This window comes from Thermobia domestica, chromosome 9, assembly GCF_964235325.1.
Source record: "Thermobia domestica chromosome 9, izTheDome1.hap1.1, whole genome shotgun sequence".
Classification (NCBI taxonomy): Eukaryota; Metazoa; Arthropoda; class Insecta; order Zygentoma; family Lepismatidae; genus Thermobia; species Thermobia domestica.
Window position 1 is genome coordinate 15,019,758 of NC_137462.1, and position 27,293 is coordinate 15,047,050.

Sequence of the window (27,293 nt, forward strand, 5' to 3'; positions counted from 1 at the left end):
TTTCTTAAATCCTTGATGTTCTTTTAGTATTATGATATCCAACTGATGGCGTGTTGTGTCAATTACCAAGAAGAAGAGTTTCATGCACTAGGATAATTTAGAGGAATTTATATTTCACATATGCCACAAAGTTCCGTTACATCTGAAAATAAGTATTATAAACCACTAAAAGTACGTAAGTAACTACACGGAAGGAACTGAATGACATGAACAACAATACTTTCGAGAAGTTTTATTCAGATTGGAAACATTAAATGTCCAAAGGATCAGTCTGTCGACCGTCATTCAAATGACAAAACATTATACACCGCCAGGTTCTGTGCGACACTTTGCGGAGTATTGCAGGTATATCTTAAGTGAAAGATTGTTTGAAAGCTTCCGTCAGTTTGGCAGTGGTATCGTAACGGTTTAGTGCAACGATGCTCTTTATGATTCTCCATAGCGCATTATCACACTTGGTGGGGTCTGGGCTTCTTGGTGGCCAGACAAGTGGTGCGGGCAGATCTGAACTACCACGACCGGCCATCTTTCACACAATCTGAAACACTGGAAATACTTACATTAGCATTTATAAAGGGTTAACGGGAAAATTTACATTAGCATTTATCAAACTGTAACGGAAAAACTTATATTAGCATTTATCAAGAGGAAACGTGACTCTGTGGTCACCCTGTACAAGCTAAAGCTTCTTTCTAAAATTAACAACACTGCTTGCTTTGTTCTCAAGGCGAGCCTACTGGTATTTTTTGCTTTCCGTCTCATAGTTTTTCTACAATTGAGCCTGTAACTTACAGAACGAATGTGCAAAAGGACCATGTCTAACTAGCAGCCTTACACTCTACACATCTAATGCTGTTTTTGTTACGGTATACGCAACGTGCAAATTGAAGTTTGAATTCTTTAATGTTTTGGGAATTTTGGGATTATTAAGATAAATTTTAGACGTTCAGTCAGGCAACTACTGCATCTTCACTATTTATGCTGGGATGTTCGTTCATACCTCATTTTCCAAAGAATAAGCAAAATTCGTAACGGTACAATTCCGTATCATATAACTGAAAAGGTGAATTCGAGAGAAATCGGATTTTTTTTCTGAAAAATCCCTTTTCCAAAAATTTAGTGCCCGCTGGATCGCTGATTTTAACAAACAGATGTCAAAATCAGTTGGAAAATTCAAAGTGGTGCAGGCAACGTATGTGCAAAATATCAATCTGACATCTTGAAAGTTAAGCAGTGGGGAAATATTTCCTCTAAGAAAAACGAAAATAAAACAAAATAAGCCTTTTGAGGCTTATTCTTGAGGGGCGAAATATATGACGTTATGATCCTTACCAACGTGATGAGCTCCTTCTCAAAAAAATATGTGACCTGTTTCGCAATACATCAACAAATGAATAGTAAAAAATCCAGCAGTTAGATGAGCGTTTTAAAATAATACACACATATGGCATATATATATATATATATATATATATATATATATATATATATATATATATATATATATATATATATATATATATAAAGTATTACCAGTAAATGAATGCAAGTCACTTTAAAATGAAAGACAATCCCACCCTTTACTGGAGGAAAAAAGACCAGTGTTCCAGGTTTACCAACCACAATCAAAGTGGAAGAAGCGATCAAGATGTTCAGAACTGTGCTCTTAAAAGCGACTGTCATGTTGGGCGAATAGAAGAATCAACTTCAGTTATAGAACATTTATATTGCTTGTAGGAAACTAAACTCCCATCATAAGACCATTAACATAACTTCTTCTTCGTATTCCTTAATACTATTGTAACAGTTTATGTTTAATAACGGTGCTCGGAGGAATTGATATAAATCTGTCTAATGACATTGGAAACAACTGTCCCATATTAATAATATTTTCGTCTATTTTAAAATAACCCATGGGCACATGATAAGAGTAGAAGCTTCGTGGTAATTTGCTCATATCTGTGTACTTAAAATTGAAATCTCTCAAATATATCATTGTTTACAGTTTTGAATGTCATAAGACGTCGTAGCGAAGATACGTCTTTATCATCTTCCTCTCGTGATTGCCGCACACTTAAAACATATCACTAATATGTCTGTTGAATTCCAAAGAAAAGCGTCAATGTGAAATTTCAGTTACTGCAATTACCGAAAATCTTTAGTCATTTTGTCAGCCTTATTAAGATTACAGAGTGAGATTTATTAAACTACACTGCTAGTACCCGAACGTCCATTATTCCACTCTTCTCTCAAGAGCCCCCGCCACGTGAAGTTTGTGGTGGACAAACACAGTGTGTGTGGGCTTTCCTCGTGGTTCTTCCGTTTCCTATCACTTTCTTCATTCCACCATTTCATTCCCTACTCATCATCACCGTCTCCTTTAGCCTAACCGGCAAAACAGTGGGACGTAAAACTAAAAGATTTCATATAATTTTTTTCTTCTCTCAAGAACCTAAGATAATTGTTAATTCTATTTTTTTGAAAAAAATAGGTAGAGGAGTTCTCTCAGCCAAGTTGGTTAATTGAGCCAACCCTTTAACATGTTCATTGGTAACCAAAACTTTAACGTTCTGTATATTTTAAAATAGAGAATATTGTATAGCTCCTACGCAAACTGTACATCAGTAAATCATTTTTGTTTGCCAATAGTAAAATTATATGTAATTTTCTTAGTTCAATTTGTTTATTAGAATTTCGTCATTTTCGGGTAATTCTCCTTGTTCCTTTGACAAGAGTCTATAATTTAACATCATTTGTTATTTTGTGGGACCTTCAATAAAGAGGTTAGAGATAAAATTAAAATATGTTCGTGTGAGGTATTATTGTATATAGGACTGAAACATGAAAAGTGATGGAAAACGAGTGGAAACATTCGAAATGATGATGTGGAGAAGAATGGAGAGAATTTGCTGGCTTGAGCGGAAAACCAAGGAGGTGTTAGAAATGGTGAGGGAGGAAACATAAATTTTAGATATAATTAGGAAGAGGAACTAGTTGGGACTTTTCCTAAGAAGGAATTATATCACGAGGGATGTCGTGAAGGGTATTGTGGCTGGAAAGAAAGGGAAAGGGCGTAAAAGACTACAATTAATGAACGATATTAAAACAGAAAGATCGTATGTGAAGACTACGTGGCTAGCCGAAGATCGTGGAACATCGAATCTTCTCAGTTGAGGTAAGGAATCTGCCAATAATGACATCATATCTATGACGTTAGTGATGATGATTACATGTAATAAAAGTTTGGTAAACAGTGTTGATGAAATAATTCTTTCACAATATTTGCGGAGAGAAACTATGCATATATTATTGGTACAAAAGTACTGTTTATTACTGTCATTTCTTACTGAAACCTGTCGGACGTGCAGTTAAGTGCTCCCATTCTTTCTAAATGAGATAGATAGGATACGGAGCAAACCGAGAACTGGTGTTGAGGAAAATCAATGGTGATATACAAACATAAATACATATGGTATTGTTTTCTTTTTCATTCTACATGTATTCACATGACAACACGTACATTCCTAATATTTGTTTTACTACAGTCTCCTACATAATTAGTCTTCCCTTCTTCTACTCTAGAGTTTAGCTACGCTTTTTATGTGATTTTAATAGAGTGTTTATATGTTTATATGCCATTGAGCGGATAGTTGGAAGTTACTAACTTATTCCAGAGTAAATGAAAATTATATGAGTATTGACACAGCAGCCATTTTATTAGTATCTGTGTATTGGTTAATAGTTTCTTTCTCTGTTGCTTATTGTCATTTAATTATACAATTGATATTTGTTTCGCCTTATTCGGTCAGAGGTTGCCACCTATTCAAGTAAATACAGATTTCTTTTAGCCTCTTCCTTCCTACAACAATTCAGAGGGATACACACTATCAACTCGTGACAAAGACTTCTTATAATTCATGTTTTGAATCTCACGTCCATTTTACTTTGCTGACATCGTGCGAAGTTATAAGTGTTGGTCCGAGACTTCTGAGTATATTTGTGAACAATTGTCTTTTTTACAGGATAAGTTGTTAGCGTCGCGCCCACCCCCGAAGCTTGAAGACCATACCTTGTCGTCTATCTGCGACTGCTTTTTCAATCCACTCGTAGTACATCTAGAGGCATCTTCTTGATTCGCAATCTGAGGACGCATTGTGCGGTGTTGACAGGGTCGTAAGTTACATAATTGGTTGGCAATAGTTATACTACCGTATGATGACGTTGTAGACTATGTCACTTCCTGCAAAATGTCTACCTCTTCTATTGGTTTGAAAGTTACGAAGACATCTCCAGATAAATTGTCCACTCTGTATATACTCTTTTGTTGGTCCTTCAGCTCAAGATTAGTGCGTCTTTGATATGCTAATCCTGGGTTCTATTTCCAGTGGGAGAGTATTACAAATATTTGAACGCCTTCTATGGTAAGTACTCCGCTTTAAATTATTGGCTCATGTGTCATGTTGAGTCGAAGCTTAAAAGTCATTGCTAAATTTCAAAGGTAAAGAAATGAACTATGGTACAAATTATTTTCTTTTTTTTAATACGGGTGCATCTGATAGTATATTGTAATAAAAAGGTTCACAGGTATCTATTTAAAAAATATATACCGCTATTATGTTTTATTATTTATTTCTTGGATATATAACATCTCACAGAAAGATTTTTTTACTTAACCATACAAGAAAATTTTAAAAATGCGCCTTTAACGTGACGTTCAGTTTTTTGTAGTTCCACCACTTATAGTATCGAAGGTATTTCTTGCTAGAAAGTAATAAACTGTTGTTAATATTTAGAATAAAAATTTCAGATAAATAACTTGAATATAACAGTACTACACAAAAGAAGAAATCATAAAATAAATGTAAGTATGCGAACCTAAAGTAAGACATGCACGTTATTTATTCCTCTAAGCAAACTACGCATTCGCGGAAACATGTTTGTACCTATGCTGGTGCTGGTTAAGTTTAAGTACACGACGTTTGGAAAATTGGCGGATACAAGTTAACACACTGCTAAGGGAAACTTGTTTATAAGGAACAAATTTCAGAGACAACTGACTTAAATAGTAACATTTAAATTTGATGTTTACAAATGTAGGGGTACAAGTGTAAAATAATAGTTACAAGTAGTATATGACAGTTAAAATATCTAATTACATTTTAAAAAAGGGAATTATTGAATATTCTTTTCTGGCGGAATAGTATAATTATACAGTATCCGAAATATGGGTTTTATTTTTAAAGTATAGTGTTACTACTGTGAAACCATTACAAGTGCTATACGAACTTGTATCAACCTACATTAAGGTACTTGTAAATACAACACACAAACTCTAACCTAAAACATCGTTGTAATCTAACCTAACTTAGCCCAACACATAATCTCAGGCCGACACATAATCTAAAATAAGTTGTCTAACATATAATCTCAGTTCGACACTTCTGGCAGGTCTCATTTAAAGTTTTGCAGACATCAAGGCAGGTGACACGCACCATGAAATTTCCTCTTCAGGCAAACGAGTCCCTACAATTATAAATTTGGGATTTCATTTTATAAGGGGTGGAAAGAGACTTTCGACTCACCAAGTACCTCTAATTTCAACAGTCAAGTATGAAGTTCTGGTAAATACTTCCAAATTGTCTTCAAACAAAAAAAGAAGAAAAAGAAAAAAAGAAAAAAGAAAAAGAAAGAAAGAAAAAAGAAAAAGAAAAAGATAACTACTATTGATATATACTTTTTGAGAAATGTATCAAAAAAAACAGATTGAAAGTTCCTATTGTATAAACAGACCTGTAGCTTCAACGAACATCACACTTAGAGTAGGACTTGCTCTTAAGTAACATTTCATTTAACAACCATTCCACAAATATTCTATAATGACTTTTAATTACAATCATATGTCTTCCAATTTTATTACTAGGGCTCTGTTTATGTTCCGTTACTTAAATAAACTCGATGACTTTTACTATAGAACGTTGTTGTAATCTTTTAATAACATAACGTTAAAGAGGAGTGGGGTCACTGGCTCCATTCCAGCTCGTGCTAATTGGGCTTTGTGGTGGACAACACCATATGTGTGGGTTTTCTCTGGGTTCTTCCCTCCACTTACGCTTTCTTCAATTCCTTACACTTAATTCTTTCGCTGTCATTTACAAAAGTTTAATAATTATGTTTGCGTGTTTTTAGACTAAACGTAGCACAGAAGTGCTAACAATATAATGTGAATATAATCCTATTGAAATGAGTATTTTTTTTTACATCAATCTATTTATCCAGAATTTGAACAATTAAATATATAGTATTGTCCCATTCTTTTCAGGGTTTAATTATTATTAGAATTTTGAACTTACGAATGTGAGAACTCTTTATGACTATAAATGTAGCGTATGGTATGATAGTGAAACCGAAAGAAAAAGTGTCATATATGCTTGATATTTGAGGAACGGAAGTCCAAGTTATAATAGTATTTGAAGTTACAAAACGTAGCTAAATTCAATAATAGTGAACGCTTGTGTTTAAAGCAGAGATCTCAATCGCTTCACAATTACACGATTTTGTGACATGTTTGAGACAGATAGCATCATTTGTGATGCGAGTAGAAGGGAAGATCCGATACATTAAAACAACTACGAGTTGTGCTTCCTCTGCTGTACTTTTAGAAACATTTATAATGTCGCACATGAATATTGTGTTCTTTTTGAAATATGAATTGAACTTGTGTATAGTTATTCAAATACGTTTTTACGTAAGATTAGCGTCGCGATTTTCAGTAACCTTTGATGCTAACTTCTTTATTATACTCCAACTGTGTATATTATAGTTGGTTGAGACCGTAAAAATGTCAGCCACGACTTTGTTGCAAGGTTATACAAACATATGAGGAGAAGACACGTTAAGACGTATTATTAAATAAATATGCTAGAAATTAACATTTCAGTGAGCATAAAACAAAGCAATAGTTTTAATAGCAATTAATATAAAAGACGTAAATGGAAATTGATTGATTTGCAATCTAGATTGAAATTTAGATAAAAGTTTCAGTATGAAGATAAACATACCCTTAATGTACCGTACATACTTGTATTTTTCCCTTATGACAGGTGTTTTACTTGATTTTCGTTGAAAAATAAATTTTTAGCCTTGTATGTAACTAAAATTCTAATTTACCTTGATTATTCTTACGGCTTTTGACTACTGTAGAGGAACGTTGTAGCCGATCTGGTTTGATAAGACGGGAATGGCATCGCTAGCGTGTTTCTCAGTACGAAAATATTAATCATACTGTAGTCAAGCTGTTAATAAGATGCTAAAACGAATCTGAATTGGACATGTGATACATAATTCAGGGTGTCCGGAATGTAACTGACGGCTTTTAAAAATGTATAGTTTTAATATGGTCAGAGATACAGAAGTAAAAAAGCAGGCATTTTAAAGAACTCAAAAAGTTTATTTGGTCTTACTTACAAGTCATTCTAACTCAATGTAACTCCACGTGAGCTCTATTTGTAACTTTTACAACATTTAGCCAGAACTCAATCTCTCTCCACGTATTCTTTAACATCTGATTTGTTACTGTAGCAAGTGCATTCCTAATGCAGATCTTCACTTCATCAGGGTTACGCACCTTTTCACCAGAATACACAAGGTGCAGTGTGCGAATTAGATAATCTATATTGGGGGGGATAAAATTAGTCCAAAGGACATAGTGTGAAGGTTCAAATTTCAAAATGAGACAATAAATGCCTTACCCCCCCCCATATATCTATATATATATATATATATATATATATATATATATATGTGTGTGTGTGTGTGTGTGTATGTGTGACAACTGTAATAAATAAGAGATTTATTAATTTAATAAATCTACCGACAATAACTATGGACATATATATTGTCTGACATACACACACCCCACTAAACCTTTCTGAACGTGTTTTAATGTTGTACTCACTCTTGTCCCCGTAGCTCTCTAAGGTTTATTTAGTTAATAATTCGGCTTGAGCGATAGCCATGGTCACAAGCATATGTTAATTTTTCCACTCATATTGAAAGCTTCCACTTTGCATTAATACATACAGGTTGCGGAAAGAAACCTACTTCAGTCTTGTGAAAACCACTAAAATTATCAGTTAAACCGGACATTTTTTTTTAAAGAAAATCTAGATATTAGCCTATCAAATAAGAAATGGATTGTTGCTGGTCCCGATTTCTGACATAAAGGTCAAATCGAAGGCCAAATGCTTAAAATCTCTCAATTCAAATTTCGAGCTTGTGCTTCTACTTCCCGCTAAAGCTGTGTTCATCACGACTTTTTTTTCTCCAAATATCGATTCCGTGATGGGCACGGAAAGTCAACAGGTTGAAGATGAGTTGATTCACTATGGGCTACGTTATTCAAATAAAGTAAAACATTACACTGAAGTTTTTCAGACAACATTAATTGCGTGGACAGCAAACTGTACAGCGAATTATTCGCTTATTCGCCTAAAAATCACCTTCATTAACATGTCTGCTCACTAGGAGCGTATCCCCCAGCGTGTACGTTAACATATACTTACGAGAGAATACCTATATCTCAGATTTTGAGTACAGTTTCAAAAGTTAATTTCCGTAAACTGTAAAAGCAGAGATTACTATGCTAATTATCACAAATTAAATGCAACTTTTGAGTTGCATACACACAACCTACTAAGGAATGAAGACCATGTGCTAACAAAGAGTACACTGGAAAATGAAATAACATGTTATAACAAAAATTAAAATAAGATGATAATCGATACAAATATAGAGGATGAATATGGCATATCCGAACTTCGCCAAGTATGGTAGAAGAAGCTATTTGTTTACTTCTTCTTGGCCAACCGCTAAGAACATTTATAAATCTATATGTGGCTCTGTTATACGCAATTAGTACATTCAAATTCACATACGATGACGAACTGAAGGGTACGAAGGTACAGTTGCAAGTAACAACCGTAGTCATAATAATATAGTTCTACTAAACAACGTTGAAAATAGCGGGTAATTAGGTGATAAGTAGAAATGACCAAAACTGAACAGTTTACATCAATCATTTCGAAATACAGCTAGAAGATTAAATTTACAAGAAATAACAAAAATCAGTGAAATTTGGAGTTATACTAAGCATAGTTTGAGGGGGAAAGCGAGCATCCCCGGTGGGGATACTTCAGCTGACTTCTTTGGGGGGGAACAAAATGTGATTGAGGGGGGAAATCCCCCTCATCCCCCCCGGTAATTCGCACCCTGACAAGGTGGAAAGTTTCGTTGAAATTGACAACACTTTTTGTCTCTGCAAATCACCACATATATTGAGCCTTTTCGACTGCCGATGGCATTTCTATTTATTGCCGATACTAGGTTGTTTGGTCAAGGTTGTTGGTCAAGTATGATAATTTGCTGAACAAAAATTTTTGAGCTTTCCTTCAATATGAATGTTCTTTTTATTCTGTATCTCTGACCATTTTGAAACTATAAACTTTTAAAATACATCAGTCGCATTCCGGACATCCCTGTAGCACAACACACAATACCTTTTACTGTATTATGAGTTGTTCCTTTTATGTTAAAGCTTGCATACAATATCTGACGGAGTCTCTACACAACAGTTTGATTCCCACATTTTGACTTTCACAATTTGAAAGTTTCACTGCTATTATATTCAGAAGTATTCATCGTAGTACTCTTAACAGTATAGCCTATATTAATGAACAGACTTACCTGATCAGTTCGAAAATGTTATGTTGTGAGCGAAGGGTGTTTAGGAATCTTAATGCAGGAATAGGTTCCGTTATTTATCTGGTTGCATTTGTCATTGTAGGGGATGACACAATCATCGTATGGTGTCTCGTCTGGGCCACATACTGGAAGTAATACATTAAAAAAGATGCTAATAATATATTTTTAAATAAATGAGAGAACATATAAATTACGCCTGGCTATTAGTAGTAGATCGCTTCTCCTTTGTGATTGGTTCATACAAGTAGTTCGATCCTAGACCATCTAGATTTGTGATGTATATCATTGTTAGTGGATTTCCTCAGTATCGTGCAGTTTCACCCCACATTCTCATTTTACCAATTCTTTTGTAATTAATCACTTTTAATGATCATCCATCTTCTTATACGAGTATAATATGCACGAAGACTACAGAAGGAGCGTTGAATAAGATATTTCTCAACATAATGTTTATAATATATCAATCTCTTCAAACACTATGAATAAGGGCTACCTAAATGAAAATAAAGTATTTGTCGCGTGTTTACTAAACAAAGGTTCCGTTTTACCGATACCTCATATCACTCTATGTCGGTGGGAGTAAGTTGAACAATGAAAAATGACACATTTTGAGCATGTTATCATCATTGGCTAATGGTCTGTTTCAACTTCTTTTTTAATGGCTATACGATTCTTGATTGGAAAGGAAAGTTAGAAACAAAGAATGAAAAATAAACCTCATTCTTACGTACCCTATGTATCAAAGTTGAATCCAAGCCTATGGTGAGAAAGAAGGAGAATACCCTCCTTGTTTTCTTCCTGGTTCACACAGTTTGTGGTGTTCGGGTCGTACAGAGAGCAGATAGGTTATTTGGGTATTCGTAGGAACACGTTATTCTCGTATATCCTGTGTCAGGAGCTGACATCCTAGGTGCCATTGCATATCAGGATAACAATATACCGGTGGAGATATGGCTGCGGCTATCTTTCGAAAGGGGCTTTTAACTCGTGCCATTGGATCTGGAAGAGAAGTGCCAGCTTGTCACGTCTTCATAGAGATATGTAGTGCAAGTGCGCCTCTACCAGCGGAGATGAGGCTTCGGATATTTTCCAAAATGTTCAACTAGTTATGCCCTTGTGTTCGGGACAAAAGATTACGAAATAGCCCAAACTGTATGAAACAGGGTAGTTGATGTGCACAATAGCTCGTATGAAGCACCCTACCGGGAGGATAATGTAGGTACATCCATAATAGCGCGTTTTGTGTGTGTTCTTTTCTCCGGAATGGAATATTCCGGACGCACACTCGTACGTCAAGAGTAAGAGAGGCAGGTGAAGAATTCTTCGACCCAGTTCTTCTATTTTCCGACTGGTTGCAGGATCCGCACACCTAAGCCTTGCGAGGCACCACCCTGTGTATCACTGGTTGACAACACAGGTTGTAAGTCATTCATAAAAAAATAGGTTAGTGAATTGGTCCCAAAAACCAAAGGCGCTGACTTATAATTTCCTACAGCTGAAGAGTGCAGGGTTACTAAATTCCCTGAAGATTCAAATAAATCGTTTCTACACTAAAACCATTATATGCCACTCAGATGAATGCTTTACGCATTCCAGCTATGACATGTTCGTGTAAATTTCCCAATCCCAATTGGGCTCTTAACATTCAGGCCTTTAAGAGGCATTTTAAGAAAATAAATATAATGAAGAGGACGATGAGAAATATACCCTGGGGAGAAATTTTAATGTTACAGCCCTGCATCTGAATTTCATCAATCATTTAACCATTAGTATTACTCAGGGCATGCTCATACCTACAAAATTAGTAGGTTCACAAATGTAATCTTTAAAAAAGCACTAGCCGATATAGAAGTGCGGCCTAACTGGCAAATGCACTTATCACAATCGGTATAAAGTCACATTCAAGAATATTTGTCATAATCATGGTGCGACAAATACGTTGCTTAATTAACTCCACTTTTAACAAATCTAGTGTACCATTTTTTCGTATAAGAAGATTTGTCATTAAAAACATTCAAAATAAGGTTTGTCTATTCATTTACTTATTTACTTATTCCTTTATTTATAACCAAATGCAATATCGTACCAACCAAATCCGAAAGCAATGGCTAATACACAATCGCCAATGCCAGTCGCGTTGCCCGCTGCATGAGTCACTGTTCAGAGTTAGGTCTTAACACTTCTTGACTTATAATAACGTTTTTTTCTTGATTCAATTAAATTTCAAGTCTCATTATGAGCACACAACGAATACGTATTAACTAATCATGGTGGACACCACATGTAAACAAATTCATAATCAGATTTATCAAATCCAGTACTAATTATAATTTACCTTCAATCTATGTTTGGCTATTCAAACTATTCAATATGGCTTCCAACTATGTTTAATTTACAATATCTCATTACGAATTTACGAAATTACGAAATTACGAATTTAGCATATTTTCTATAATTTTTCAGTAACAACACCAAACAAAAACATTTATTAGCCAACGAACATTTTTTAATTACCGAAAATTCAAATTTCGTAATTAATTATAATAGTTATTAATATTTCTCTAATTAGGTTTATGAATATCTCTAATTGCCTAATGTTTCTCTAAATATATATAATTGTATGGTGGACAACTAAATGTTCATACATACATCAATGAATGAAACTCAAAATGAGATTAAATAATAAAATTTCATTATGAAGTCTAGCCCCAGAGCTGGAAACACCTGTAAAAAGAATAAATCAAACAAAACACAAACATCCAAACAAGGATTCGATACAGGAAATCCATATCCAAAACGGGATGGTCATACTTTTCAAAAGTGGTTGCATATTTTTAAAATTTCAAAGTCCGAATTGACGTTCTAAGTCAATTACCAGTTTAAAATTTTCGATGGTGTTTCTCCACTGCTTTTGAAGTTCAATCCAATATCTCTAAAAACTGTAAAGAAATCATAAAACATGACATTAAATTGATTTACCTGATTTATGAATGAATATTGATGCTCCCTCGAGCTGGCGCGTAGATGGCGATGGGTACATGCTTTGAAGCTGAAAAGTAAATTCCCTACTTTCGGAATTCGAGGGGAAGTATCAAATAAATAAACAATAATCCTTTTTTATTTTCTCTAGAAGCCTAAAAAAGTCTAATTCGGAATTTTTAGGTTCTCGTCTCTTCCCGGAGTTAGTCCAAGTTCGGGCAAAGATTACACTTTGGTTGCGCTAAAATTTTAATTTTCCATTTGTGCCGGTTACACTTGTACGCTTGCAATTTGACGCGTTTATGTGTACTTTACCAATTGTTTCTTCTAATTCGCGAGACTTTTCTCCTTTCTACAGCGCATTTACGAAACTTCCATGCAACTGCGCGTCTTCATTTACGACGATTGGATTTACGATGCCTGTGAGTGCATTTTACTGATTTTTTCTCGCATTTGCGTTTGCTACAATTATGTTTACCGTACAATTTAATACAAAATAATTGTACGTGTTTTCGGTTGTACCTTTTAGTATTCTTCGGAGTCGATGTGCAATTTTCTCGCATCTTAGATTTTACGCCAACTTGCTGATGCTATGATTTTGGTTTTCGTCTGGATCGCTTCCCACTACGATTAATTTGTCCCAACTTACGTTTTCGATGTCGCTTTTCTTTTATTCTTGCCCTACTTTCTAGTACACGCTTAATGTACAGTTGTGTGCGAGGTGAATTTACTGTGAGTTGAAATCGACAGCCAATATGAGTACTGCGAGCGATCAGCTGTTTTGCATTCCGAATAGTCATACCCTTAATTTTTTTCTTCTTGCGATTTTGCATTCGTGGGGGACTAGCCTTACAATTCACACGTTTTGGCAATTCAGACTGACTGCATGTTAGACCCGATGTGTGATACTACGCTCACATCTGCTCATTTCGAGTTTAATACTTGTACGTCTTGAAATCAAGTTCACTCGAACTACGGTGTCATTAAAACTCAACTGGTTGTTTTGAACTATCTCATCTTCCTTCTTGACCGTGGTACTACAGTTCAACTATCTGACTAAAGACACATCCTTTTCGTTTGCATGTACTTTATTGGAGGCGTTACATTTAAGCTCGGTTACGGTGAACATTTCCGACCAAGTAATTACGTACGAGGCATTCACTACATAAAACACAGTATGCTTCGCGGGCCTATACTCTATACTATTAATCTGAAATCGTTTCTTTCTACCATACTCAAAGTTGATAAAGTCAGACTGGATTTGCGGCACAAAAATACAATTCATTTTGGACTACAAGGTATCAAAGACGAATACGACTTTCTTAAGTCGCGCAAAACCATGCGACACAAGAACGACAACACTGAAAACTTATTATCACACAAAAACAACAATTCGACTCTCAAGCCTTCCCTGGCTTTGTCATAAACTCATTTATTCATCATTTTGACTGTATGCAGCTCAAGCCGTTTAATTCTCTTTTTAATTTAAAAGGACTAGCATATACTAGCAGACGACGTTTCTATGTGTGTATGTGTGTGTGTCCTCTCACTCAGAAGATGCGTGTAGGTGTCTTGACCTTGATCAGTACCTCTACAGCCAACCACAGCTCTGTTCGCTCTTACGTCACCAACGCGTGAAACCCACACGTACAGCGAGAACTGAAGAGATTGAGCGGGAGACAAATTACTAGGCGCCGGACATCCAAAGACAAGAGAAACCTTTTTTTTTACGCTGCTGCGAAATTCATTATAGAGACATGTTATTGTGATAACTGTATCCACATATATCTTACAAAAAGGGACACATCTATAGTTAGTATTATCCTATTTACCTTTCCATGATGTAAGACATTGTAAGTATATTATAACCATTAAAATTTTTGAATCCATTTTTGAGTGTTTGCTGCGATTATGCATGTCATTGTCTCACGCCTCGTGGCATTTCGTTTGAGTACATGGTGCGAAAATTATTTTCACTTATCGTTTGCGGAATTTATTGTCTTTTGAAATATATGATGCTGAATTTTTTACCTTTATGAAAAGTTGTACGTAGAATTTTTGCTTAGGTGTAGTTGGCGTTGAAAGGAGTTTTCTTAGTATAACTTGTTTCATCGTCAACGCTCGAGCAAACGTCCTATTTACGACTATATAATATAATGTTTGCTCTATCTGGATCACCATCCTATGGAGTAAACGTTATAAAATGGTGCCGGGATAAATGTGTCGAAGCAGAAACCTTTCTTTTTGTATAAATGTTCAGTTTTTGTGTTTATGAACATAGGCCTACGTATTCTTGATGATCCAAAACTTGCTGCGTAATTTTTGCCGCCATCTCAGATCACCTAATACATGAAATTCGTGTCGTTGTATCCTTGTCCAGTGCATTCATCCTTGCATATTGAAGCCTAAATCCTGTCTAAATTAGAATATTTTTATTATTTGCATTCTTAGATTTTTGTAGAAATTAGTCAATTATTTGTGTTAGCGAGTTTGTTATATTTGCAACATCATGGCTGAGGGTGATCTTAGAACAGTTCTCCTAGCAATGCAAAGAGAACTGAGTGCATCAATTAACGAAATTAAGGGAAATCAGAATAAGTTGAATGAAAGCCAAATTGAATTGAGTGATAATCAAAAGCGTGTGAGTGAAAGCGTTGAGGCGATAAGTGTAAATCAACAGAAAATGCAAGATGATATTAATGAATTACGTAGCGAGTGTCGTGAAAACATATCCCAATGTAAAGATGATTTGTCAGGTGAAATTAATAATGTGAATGTTACCATGCAGAGTGAAATTAAAAGTTTGAATGAGTCTATTAGTGCAGTGCGGCATGAATTGATAGAACGAATTGAAGCAGTGGAATTAAAGTGTTTTAATACGAGTGAAGACATACGTAGAAGCGTACGTGAATTAGCATATGCAGTGTACGATATACGAGACACAGTTGAAGAAAATACGCGCCAAGCAAACGACCAACAACGTCAATTAAATGAATGTCACAATAGAGTGGATGATTACGAGAAAAGATTGCGTTTGGTCGAAAGTCTCGACAAGTACCGCGAAAGTAGAATTCAGAAGTGCGAGACTAAACAAAGTGAATACGGTATAGCAGTGCAAGAGTGTATTCAAGTGTGCCACGAGCAAAGTAAATTTAACCAGCAGTGTTTTGAAACGTGTCTCCGCGCCAGTGAATTAAGTGAACAAACTAAGCAAGATGTGGAACGGTTATCAGAGCGTGTGCAGCGTATAGAATTAGCAAATGAGCACCATGATACGGGAAGTAATATGTCACAAAGAAACACAGGTTCCGTGCATAGTGTGAAGCGAGAGAGAAAATCGAGCAGTGAGTCTCAAACGGCGTCCGATACAGAGGTGGAAAGTGACGTAATAAAGAGAACCGTGTCCAGAATCAAAACCGAAAGAGAAAGTCCGCGTATTAAGCGTGCAAGAAATAGTGAAGTGAACGCAAGGCGTTGTTCATTGCGATTATCAGACATTAAGCAACTCTCTACATTTTCAGGTGATATGATGAAGGAAAGTGCAAGTGCATTTTTAGAAAATTTTGGTAGAGAAATGTCGTTCGCCGGAGTGCCTCAAAGCGAATATCTGATGATCATGCCGTTGATTCTTAAGGACAGTGCACTTAAGTGGTACGATTTACACGGTAAGAAGTGTCAAACTTTTCAAGAATTTGTGATAGAGTTTCAGAATGCATTTGAGAGTCCTTTAGTGAAAGCCACACGTCTGCGTAACTTGCGTTCTATTCCGTTTGACCCAAAACGTTATAGTAGTGTTGTTGATTTTGTAACAGAGCGCTTTAGTCAAATTCAAGCTCTGGAAGAGTATGAAAATCCAACCATTACGTTGTCACACATCATCACTCTCCTGCCCAAGCGGTACCAATTAGCTATGATGGGCTCTATGCCTGATAACATAAATCAGTTCCTTGCGAGTATGCAGTCCATCGAAGGATTGTCAGGAATTACTAACATGTACGACAATCAGCGTAATAAACAAAAACAGCAAGGTGGTGCCGGTGTTAGCGTGAATAATGTGAAAGTGGAACACGGTAGCGAAGTGAACAGTGATAATAGTACGCGCTCGAATTTCAAACAGGGATGGAAAAGGAAATTTCATAGACGTGGACGGCGAGGTAATTTTAATAGAAATAATAATAACCCGAACGGTGGTAATCAGTCGCAAGGCAATGGCTGACAAAACACAAGTGCAAATGAAAATCGAAGCGAAACGCAAGGTGCAAGGGCAAACGAAAATCAAAGTAGTGCGTCGATTTCTCAAGGTAGTCCGAATCAAAATAGTAATTGGTTTCCAACATTTAATAGAGGTCCTGGTGTAAATAACGGTAACAATCAGCAACGTCAATTTCCATACCAACAAAGTGGATTTTACCCGCAAAGTGCTGTGCCTTTAAACTAGTAGCGCCCTCCCACTTGGTCGCTGCAAAGGGGAGGGATTTCAGTAGTGTGAACCGGATTACTTTTCCACATATGTGCAACGAGGAAGATTTACAAGCAGAAGATGATATAAGCAATAATAATGAAGAAGAAGTGATCAAATGTGAATTAGGTCATAATACAATGAGAGTAAAAATTTTGTTAAACGATCAACCCAAAATCTGTTTGTTAGATAGTGGATCAGAATTGTGCCTATTAAGGTACAATATTTTTCGAGAAGTAACAAAGTGTGTAGCAAACGTGCATTTGCAAAAAGGAGAGCATATCGTTTTGTGCGATTTTCTAGGAAGAAAGAAAAAGAACGTGAAAGGAAAGGTTATTTTACCGGTACGAATTGAAAACGTGGAAGTGCCAGTTGAGTTTCTTGTGTTACCAGAATTGCACGAAGATGTAATACTCGGTGCAAATCTTCTTGAGAAATTAAACAGTGTCATTGATTTTAAGCGAAGTAACTTGCGTGTTGAATTTCAAGGAATTAGTGGTGAAGTGCCTTTAATACAGAGAAATAGTGAAAATGTCATTGTAGCTAATGTAAGTGAAATTAAGTGCAAGGTAGCCCCTATTGTTGTGTTGTCCGAGATAAGGGACCTTAATGATTTTTATGCGAGAACGATGAATGTGTTCCGCAGTGGGTGCGCCGAGCCTTTAGAGAAAATTGAAGCTAGTGACTTAGTGGAGGACTTCCCACCGGATCTATATTTCACAGTAGATGAAATAAGGGATGCAGTTACACGCGCTACGCTGTTTAGTGAAAACGAGAAAGAAGAATTATTTCAGTTGTTAATGAAACATAGAAGAGTGTTCGCCCGTTTTCCTGGCCTGTGTAACAAATTTCAGTACCGATTAGAAGTGGATACAAATGAACCCATTGTTGCTCGTCCTTATGATATCCCGCACAAATATAAGGAAGGAGTGCGTGAAGAGATCCGAAAATTGTTAAAGTGGGGTGTAATTAGACCTAGTTCATCATGTCATCTATTACCGTTGCACGTAGTATTGAAAAAGAGTGGAGCGTTGAGAATAGTAACAGATTGTAGAGCATTGAATGTGCACATTAAGAATCCAGCTCTGCGTGTAGAAAAGTTGTCCGACCTCTTTGCTAAATTTAGTGGAAAATGTGTGCTAGGTACTCTTGATTTTACTAGTTCGTATCAACAATGTGGAATTACGGAAGATTCTATGCCATACTTAGCCTTCTTGTTTGAAGGAACGTTATATGAGTACACACGCATGGTGTTCGGTGTGAAAAATAGATCGTCTGTACTGCAATTGTGTTTGAATAAAGTGTTCCCTTTACCGCTACAAGAGAAATTAATCAGGTATATGGACGATGTAGCTCTTGGTTGTACAAGCGTATCAGAATTCTTACAGCAGTTAGATGAAGGGCTTAGTTTGTTAAGTGATGCGAACATGACGCTAAATTTATCGAAGTGCATTTTTGGTGTAAGTGAAATTAACTATTTAGGCTATTACGTATCTTCAGAAGGCATACGAAAGGATCCGAAATCAGCTGAAGCAATCGAGAAATTACCAGTGCCCAAAAATTTAAAAATGTTACGCTCATTTCTTGGTGCTGTTCAGTGGCATTCGCGAACAATCAAAGGTCATGCTGTTATCGCTAAACCCCTTTATGAACTTTTAGGGAAGGAAAAGAAATGGAAGTGGGAAGAAGAACACCAAAAGGCATTTGAATCATTAAAAGCTGAATTAGTGAAAGATGTGAAGTTACACCATCCACAGTTCGATAAGCCGTTTTATCTCGAAAGTGATGCAAGCAAACTCGGGTTGGCTTGTGTGTGTTATCAAATTATTGACGGTGAGAAGTGTGTATTAGAATATGCAAGCCGTACTCTTAATAAACACTAACAGAACTATGCCATAATTGAGCTTGAGTGTCTCGCATTTGTGTGGTGTATTCGTAAATGGCATGTTTGGCTTAAAGGAGCGAAAATATACATACGAACAGATCATAAAGGCTTAGTGCAGTTAAAACGTATGCGTAATTGGAATGCAAGACTTATGAGGTGGTCTTTAGAACTTCAATCTTACGATTATGAAATAGAATTCATCAAAGGCAAGACTAACACACTAAGTGATTGTTTATCTCGTATGTTACCAACACAGGAAGATCTAATGGTGAATGTGAATCCTATACAGGCTGTTCAATCAGAAGTGTTCGATTTAGATCCGTCTACAATTGCCAAATTACAATGGGAATGTGACGAGTACCGTCCTATTATTAGTTACTTACAAGGTAATATAAGTGAAAGTGAAAGCAGTGCAAATAAGAATTCTTTTCGTAGTAGTGCTCGAAATTGGAAACAAAATTACATTTTGGAAAATGGTATGCTGATGGTGAGAGATTTTCACTTCCCAGACAGATTAAAATTGTGTGTACCTCCATGTTTAGTGAAAAATATTTTAATTGGCTACCATGATCATTACGGTCACTTTGGATTTATGAAATTGTTTAATATCATTTCCCGTATGTTTTATTGGAAAACCATGCGTAGTGACATTAAATCGTACATTCTTGATTGTGAGGTCTGCATGAGGACGAAGGTAGACCATCACCCAGTGAAGTGTTTAATGCAATCAGTGCCAGCGAAAAACATACGTTATTTGGTCTCAGCAGATTTAGTTGGTCCTCTACCTCGAGGTAAACATGGCGAAACTTACCTGTTAACAGTGTGTGATGTATACTCACGTTATTTAGTAGCATATCCACTTCGTCGTGCAACAAGTGCAAGTGTAGCAAAATGTCTTACTGAGTCATACATGCTTCATCTTGGTATTTTCATGAACATCTTAGTAGATAATGGACCACAGTTTATTGGTAAGGAATTTGTACAAGCTATGGAAGCATATAACATCAAAATACATTATACTACGCCTTATCACGCACAAGGAAATGTCATCGAAAGATTCCATGCTGATTTAGAGAGAATTTTGCGTGTGTTGTGCCGCGATTCTCATTCTTCATGGCCAGAATATATTGTGCAAGCTTGTTTGTTGTTGAATTATACTATTAGCGCCAGTTTGGGAACAGCGCCCGCAGAGTTACATCTTAACATCAAGCCAGAAGAATTTACATTGTCATATTTTGGAATTGTGAAAAACAACGAAACAGTTGATGAGCAAGAAGGTATAGATTGGAATGGAAAATTAATAATGGCTGACTTACGGCGAAAGAACATCATTCAGCAACGAAACGAAAAGTTGAACGTCCACCAGAAAGCTCGAAGAACATTATGTGAAGGTGATTTAGTTTTCTTACGTCAGTATAATATTAGTAGCTTGGTAGACAAACGTATATCCAAATTGTGTGAAGTGTACCGTGGACCTTACTTACTGTGGAAACAAGTTGGTGAAAATGTGTTTGAAGTATTGGATCCGCAAAGTGGCAAATATATCGGATTTCAGAATGTTTCTAGAATGAAGCTGTGGAGACCAACACCAGCTACTAGGAAAAAGTGGCTAGAAATTCTGAAGAAGCATGTGGATGAAGAGCAGTTCAGTGACATTTTAGAGAGAGCCGAAAAGGAAGCCAACGGAGATTACATGAACGAAGAAGAAGAGGAAAGTAAAGAAGATCAATTGTGTAGCATCAATAATGAAGATCGAGAAGTGAGAGTACATTCTAGTTTCGTTGACGAAAATGTATTGTGGTATATACGACATGGTTATTTAGATGAGCGAAAGTTGTTGAATTTATTAGAGAAATATTACCATTAGCACTTCGAGGAAGTCAGTTTGAATTTAGAGATATGTTAGGAGATATTAGAGTAAGATACACGTTTATTAGAGTATTCCTTTTGTTGTTATTGGAACAACATTGAACTTTTACCTTGAGACCTACGACCACATTTCGCCATGAATTTCATGTGCATTGTTTTATTTTTGTCTTCTATAAAACTCTATGGGGTTTCCTTAGTATAACTTGTTTGTAACCACACCTCTGTGTGTCTTCGTGGTCGTACTTATAGTGGGTAGGTTTATATGGTTTTTGTGGGTTGGCCCTTCTTCATTTAGTCGTCAGACCATCCCTTAGATGGATACAGGTTGGCATCTGTAGACATCTGACATTGCCTCAATATAATTCTCCATCATTCGAGTTTATATTGGTTTATTTCTTTCTTCATTATAGTATTCATGTAACAGTCATCAGTAAGGTTATATCTATAGGCTTACTATATTACCTATATCTATATATTTTATTCAGCATGATGTCCTATATTAGTATATTTCAATATTAATTTATCGTGTACCATGTACTTATTCGATGAAGTTGCACGAAGGCGTTGAGGATTGAGACGTGCTTGTCGTAGTTGATACTCATGAAGGGATTTGAAAAAAAAATACTTACATTTTCTTTGTTAACCCATCCCAAGTCAACTTCCTTTTAACCATAATCATGTTATTTTAACCTTATTATAATAATTACATATAACATGTAAGAAACATACATTTGATATACACACACGAAGAATACAACACAAGGAAGAACACACGTAAGTCTAAACAATAAGAAGAACACACATCCTATTCACTTCCACTTAACACGAATGCAGCAGTAGCAAATGCAGCGCATTTTAAGTCATTACAAAAAAAAAAAAAAAAAGGAGAGAGAAGGAAGGAAGATGCAAATTATACGTTGAATAAGTTTACACGTAATAAGTTATAATATTCCATGCATCTTCACATCGGCGCCGAATTTTGGAAGATAGTCCGGCATAATAACTAGGACTATAGCCTGCAGAGACCTTCTAGAACTTCCACCGATGGACCTAGCCCTATCCAATGGGAAGAGGATAGGAGCAGAAGATTTAATCATCGAGTGTTCATTCAATGGAAGAAAATGAACGAAGAGGACGGCCTATGGACTGAACATTGTTCTGGAGCATGGTGTAGATTGTGAATAGTGGACAATTTGGACAGTGTGACGTGTGTAGATAACAAAAGTATAAACAGTGTGTTAAAATGAACAGTGAAGTGTTGTTATTCGAACTGGAAAATATATCTATATTTATTTTAATATTCATTTTTCTTTTTATGTTCAATTAATTGCAAAGGTGAAAGTGTTTCTAAAAGTTGAAATTAATTCATTGTTTGAAGTGTTTTCTCATTTTATTCACATTATTTGCTATAATTTAGTGTATGTGTGTTAAATATCCAATTTTTTTTTAAGTATTGAGTGAATTTACATTTGAACTAATAGGACTATAATAAATATATTTCTATACATTTATCGATATATTACATATTTATGGACTGAATAAACATTCTATATGGTTGTAATTGCAGCAGTAAGTGAAGTGAAGTGTTTGTGTGAACTGTAACTCAACCCATGTGTACGTCAAAACTTTATACAGTGTGTCCTCGTCATACGCAGACACAAACTATAAGTGTTGACAGGGTTCTTAGGATAAACGTATCTCGTCAGAACTTTACCTATCAGCTGTTCGGGTGCCATTTGTCATAAACTCATTTATTCATCATTTTGACTGTATGCAGCTCAAGCCGTTTAATTCTCTTTTTAATTTAAAAGGACTAGCATATACTAGCAGACGACGTTTCTATGTGTGTATGTGTGTGTGTCCTCTCACTCAGAAGATGCGTGTAGGTGTCTTGACCTTGATCAGTTCCTCTACAGCCAACCACAGCTCTGTTCGCTCTTACGTCACCAACGCGTGAAACCCACACGTACAGCGAGAACTGAAGAGATTGAGCGGGAGACAAATTACTAGGCGCCGGACATCCAAAGACAAGAGAAACCTTTTTTTTTACGCTGCTGCGAAATTCATTATAGAGACATGTTATTGTGATAACTGTATCCACATATATCTTACAAAAAGGGACACATCTATAGTTAGTATTATCCTATTTACCTTTCCATGATGTAAGACATTGTAAGTATATTATAACCATTAAAATTTTTGAATCCATTTTTGAGTGTTTGCTGCGATTATGCATGTCATTGTCTCACGCCTCGTGGCATTTCGTTTGAGTACATGGTGCGAAAATTATTTTCACTTATCGTTTGCGGAATTTATTGTCTTTTGAAATATATGATGCTGAATTTTTTACCTTTATGAAAAGTTGTACGTAGAATTTTTGCTTAGGTGTAGTTGGCGTTGAAAGGAGTTTTCTTAGTATAACTTGTTTCATCGTCAACGCTCGAGCAAACGTCCTATTTACGACTATATAATATAATGTTTGCTCTATCTGGATCACCATCCTATGGAGTAAACGTTATAGCTTCTTCGAGAGGACGGGTATGCACAACCTCAAGGCTACCGCTCATCATATGTAAAACATCGGCATCTCTTGCCGGCAAAACAATTACACTAGAAACATAATTGTCTACAGGTAAAGGTAACGATTCTTTGTTTTCCGCTGTTTCTACACTGCATATTTCCTTTTCATGACTGTAACCGACTTCCTTGTTTATTGAAGACATATCTTCCGCAACGTGGGCCGGCGCAAATTCAAAAGTGTTTACATTTTCTCTTTCGCCTTGCACTTCCTCGCGCTGTTGTGTTTAATCGATTAGCTGCGCTCAACCTGTGCTGTTTGCATGCATTCACAAAACTCAATGAAGCTTTTCTTACATTCCGCAACACTATTTTTGAATTCAGAGGTTCCTAAATGAACATGATTGGCCGCGTTAACTAATTCAAAACGCACTTAAGTTAAGGAGTTGTTGGTCGATGTAATATCACTATTCAGATTATCAAATCTACTATCAAATCTACTTTCTAATTGAAGACGATTGTGCGTGCAATTATTCGCTAACTTTACCAATTTTTGTTCTAACCGTTCGCTAGTGTTTTCGAGTTTCTGCTCTAATTTAGTGGACTGTTTCTCTAATTGCTCTGTCAATATGGTTTGAAATTGTTCTAAAACGCTGATCTCCATTTTGATATAAATTACAAACAACTAATTCAAAATACAAAATATAAGCACTTAAATTCAATAATGAACCGGAACCACGCAACTTTTGAGATCATGACCCTATATCACTATTTCAAGTGCTTAGAACATTTTTTTTCAAAACTCGGGTTTTCCTCTACCAAATACTCCAATTTAAAATATAACAACTGTAACTAAATTAAAATTAGCCCAAATATTTTATAAACCAACAACATGAAGAACACAATTTTTCCCATATTCGTGAATTTATATAAAAGTGCACACCAGTTGAAGTGTACGTGTGTGTTTATGTGTGCTCGATCAGCTGATACTCAACTTTACAAGAAAAGTTTTACGCGAACAAAGATAAAAATCTTTTTTAACTTGTAAGGATAAACTTACACTCGTGATATTCCTATCGTAATTAAAGCCTACTTACTGTTTACTCTCTCTTTCCATTTTCGCATCTTTAAACAACTTACAAGGGAATTAATCTGAAATCATCTGCTACATGTAACTACGTGACTCAAATTCTAGCTTTTGTGCACAAAGACTACTATAGGTATTCTTAATGTTATTAAGTATTAACAACTGAAACAATAATATGTTGGGGCACAATTACATTCGAAAATTGATGATTTCGTCTATGGCACGGTCGCCATGGGTTGTGGCCGTGGTTAGTTGTGACTTCTTATATTAAAAGAAAATATTGGAATGATATTTGTTTCTTTTCTCTCTCTCTCTCTCCCTCTCTCTCGATTTTGCTCTATCCCTTCGTCCCAGCTAGTCACAATAACCCGTTCCCCAACACGCTCAGCCTAGCATCTACCACAGCTGGGAAACGACAGATATCTAGACGTGAGCACCGTAAGCTTGTGTTGATGAATGTGTAACACAGAAGAAAAAATATTAATTATTTATTTTTGTTTTTAATTAAAACTAAGCAAAAGGATACTACACACAAATACAAATATTACATATACATAAAACTACAATCTTTGAACTTTTGCGTGCATGCACGGGTCGAGGTCACTACTCGGGATATACTATATGAGTTTCAAACTGTTTGCAATTATTGAAGGTGGCCATATGTACGATTACTACGTATTTTTATAGTTACCTCAAGTTGATCCACGAAATATGGAATTGTCCTCGGCAATATGGATGAAGGCGACGGCGCAGTCTACCAGTTCATTCGCTCGATGACGGCCCTGGAGGAGGTTAAATCTTCCGACTATACTCAAGAATGATGCTGACACATTGTTCATTTGGGAATGCACACATCTTAACATAATCCACGAAATATAACGTAAAAAATTGACTTCAATACTTTGTTCACTTCACCAAAAATATTAAATAAAGCTTGTATTTGCGCGGGCTTTACAAGTCCGGCTCTCACTCACACCAGCATGCGGATCAGCAAAGAACAGCACACCCAACTTATGTTCAGAGGTGGTCTACAGAGCAACGATCAACACGGATCGTGCATCGACGAGATCAGAAACACCACAGGAGATTACCTTAGCTAACTATGGCTTGTATATGGTCAGCCGATTTTCCCGATCTTCCGAATTTCACTCATAACATTGTGACCAGAATCATGGCTAAAATAACGAACAGTCTTCCTCGTGGATCCTTTCTTTCTTTAATATGTATGTCCACCATACTTCTTTGCAGTATGAAGGGTGTCATTGCTTCTAACAGATTTGAAAACAGCGTAAAAAGTCGATTGTTGCGAAACAAACTTGCAGTATGGATGATGAAAAAAACATATATTAATTTCCTATTAAACAAAAAATACAAATAGAAATAGTAAACTACTTACGGCTTAAGCATTGTTCCTTTCTTATACATCTTCCATAGGGTGCCATCCTAACAAAGCCCTCTTTGCATCTGCAATATAATATTTTATTTGCTAACGGAGGTTGCGGTACGTCAAAAGGTATGGGCACACATGTTGCATCAGGTAATCCTCCATGTCCAATTTCTTCATTTACGTTACATCCTTTGCATACGAGAAAGATAAAAATGCATTAAGATAACATATCCGCTAATATTATTTTACAAAATAGGTACATAAAATTTTAAAAGTTAAAAGTAATATGAATAATAACGATAACGAACTCATCAGAGAAACCTTAGGTCTACACGAAGAGAAAACTCGAGAAATTTAAGAAGGAAAATCTTTAGATTCCGGCTACAGCGGATTTCTTGAAGAACGTGTACAGGCGACGATTTAGGCTACTATCACGTCCGTACAACTCCGATCTATGTTATGGATAAGATTTTGAGTACTGAGTTGGAAGGATTGGAGTCTAGTTCAAATGGAATATACGTACTTCTCAACTCTGTACGTATGTTTCCTACAGCTTTTTCCAGGTGCTACTATGTACACCTCCGTATGTTTATATTTGGCCACACTTATAATCTAAATCGTACACAGTAATAGGAATTCGTAGTTTCCGTAAACAACCACAGAACGTTTTTCATGATTCTCTATGCTATGTTCTAAGACAAGACATGCATTATTAAAGTTAATTTGAGACTGTACAGCAATAAATCTCTAACCAGGAAGGATCCGAATGGGGTACTCGAGTTGCTGAACGACATGTATCAGATATAAAAGAGGGTGTGAAACTATGTACGTATGCAAATTTATAGCGGCTGAGGCCAACATGGAGAAACATGAGAGCCGGAAGAAACATGGTTGATCGTACGGCTCCTGATACAGAAATCGTTTATGTAATATAAATTCTTTTAAATTTAACTTCTCTGGATTTTCTTGACTAATTGCCAGTTTTTATCAGTATAGTCCCATGATGGATAACGACATTAATAATAATAATAATAATGTATGCTAATAATTATTATTAGTTTTATATTATTGTCTAACTTAATATTCTGTAATAAAATCCATTAAATTGCGAGGACGATTTGGATAATAAAGCTGAAATATAAACGCTAACTAATTTATATAGTTGTTTTTTCTACCTTACTTTGATGTTTCGTATCTTCAGATCCAAACCTAGTTTTAATATACACTTATGTCACTGTCCTTCTTTTGAATTCTCGTTTTGTAACATAACAATATTATTTAAAAACTGACGAAAATGATCTTGAAAATAGAGATTAAACCACGTTCCTCTAAATTATGTATAATTTGAAAT

General features: G+C 35.8%; 1 protein-coding gene across 2 annotated transcripts in view; it reads right to left on the reverse strand.

Annotated features, from left to right (window-relative positions):
- Window positions 1-217: 217 nt before the first annotated feature.
- The window catches only part of LOC145694438 (uncharacterized), a 53,955-nt gene continuing 26,879 nt past the window's right edge, over window positions 218-27,293 (reverse strand). Inside the window, exons 4-6 of one of the 2 annotated variants that reach the window (XM_081770662.1) lie at window positions 25,952-26,131; window positions 9,742-9,884; window positions 218-546 (exon numbers count right to left, since the gene is read on the reverse strand). In XM_081770662.1, the coding sequence (XP_081626788.1) occupies window positions 9,760-9,884; window positions 25,952-26,131 (305 nt within the window). In that variant the 3' untranslated portion in view covers window positions 218-546; window positions 9,742-9,759. Of the gene's footprint in view, window positions 547-4,612; window positions 4,762-9,741; window positions 9,885-25,951; window positions 26,132-27,293 lie in introns of those variants that run through there. The other variant, XM_081770661.1, reaches the window with a different exon arrangement.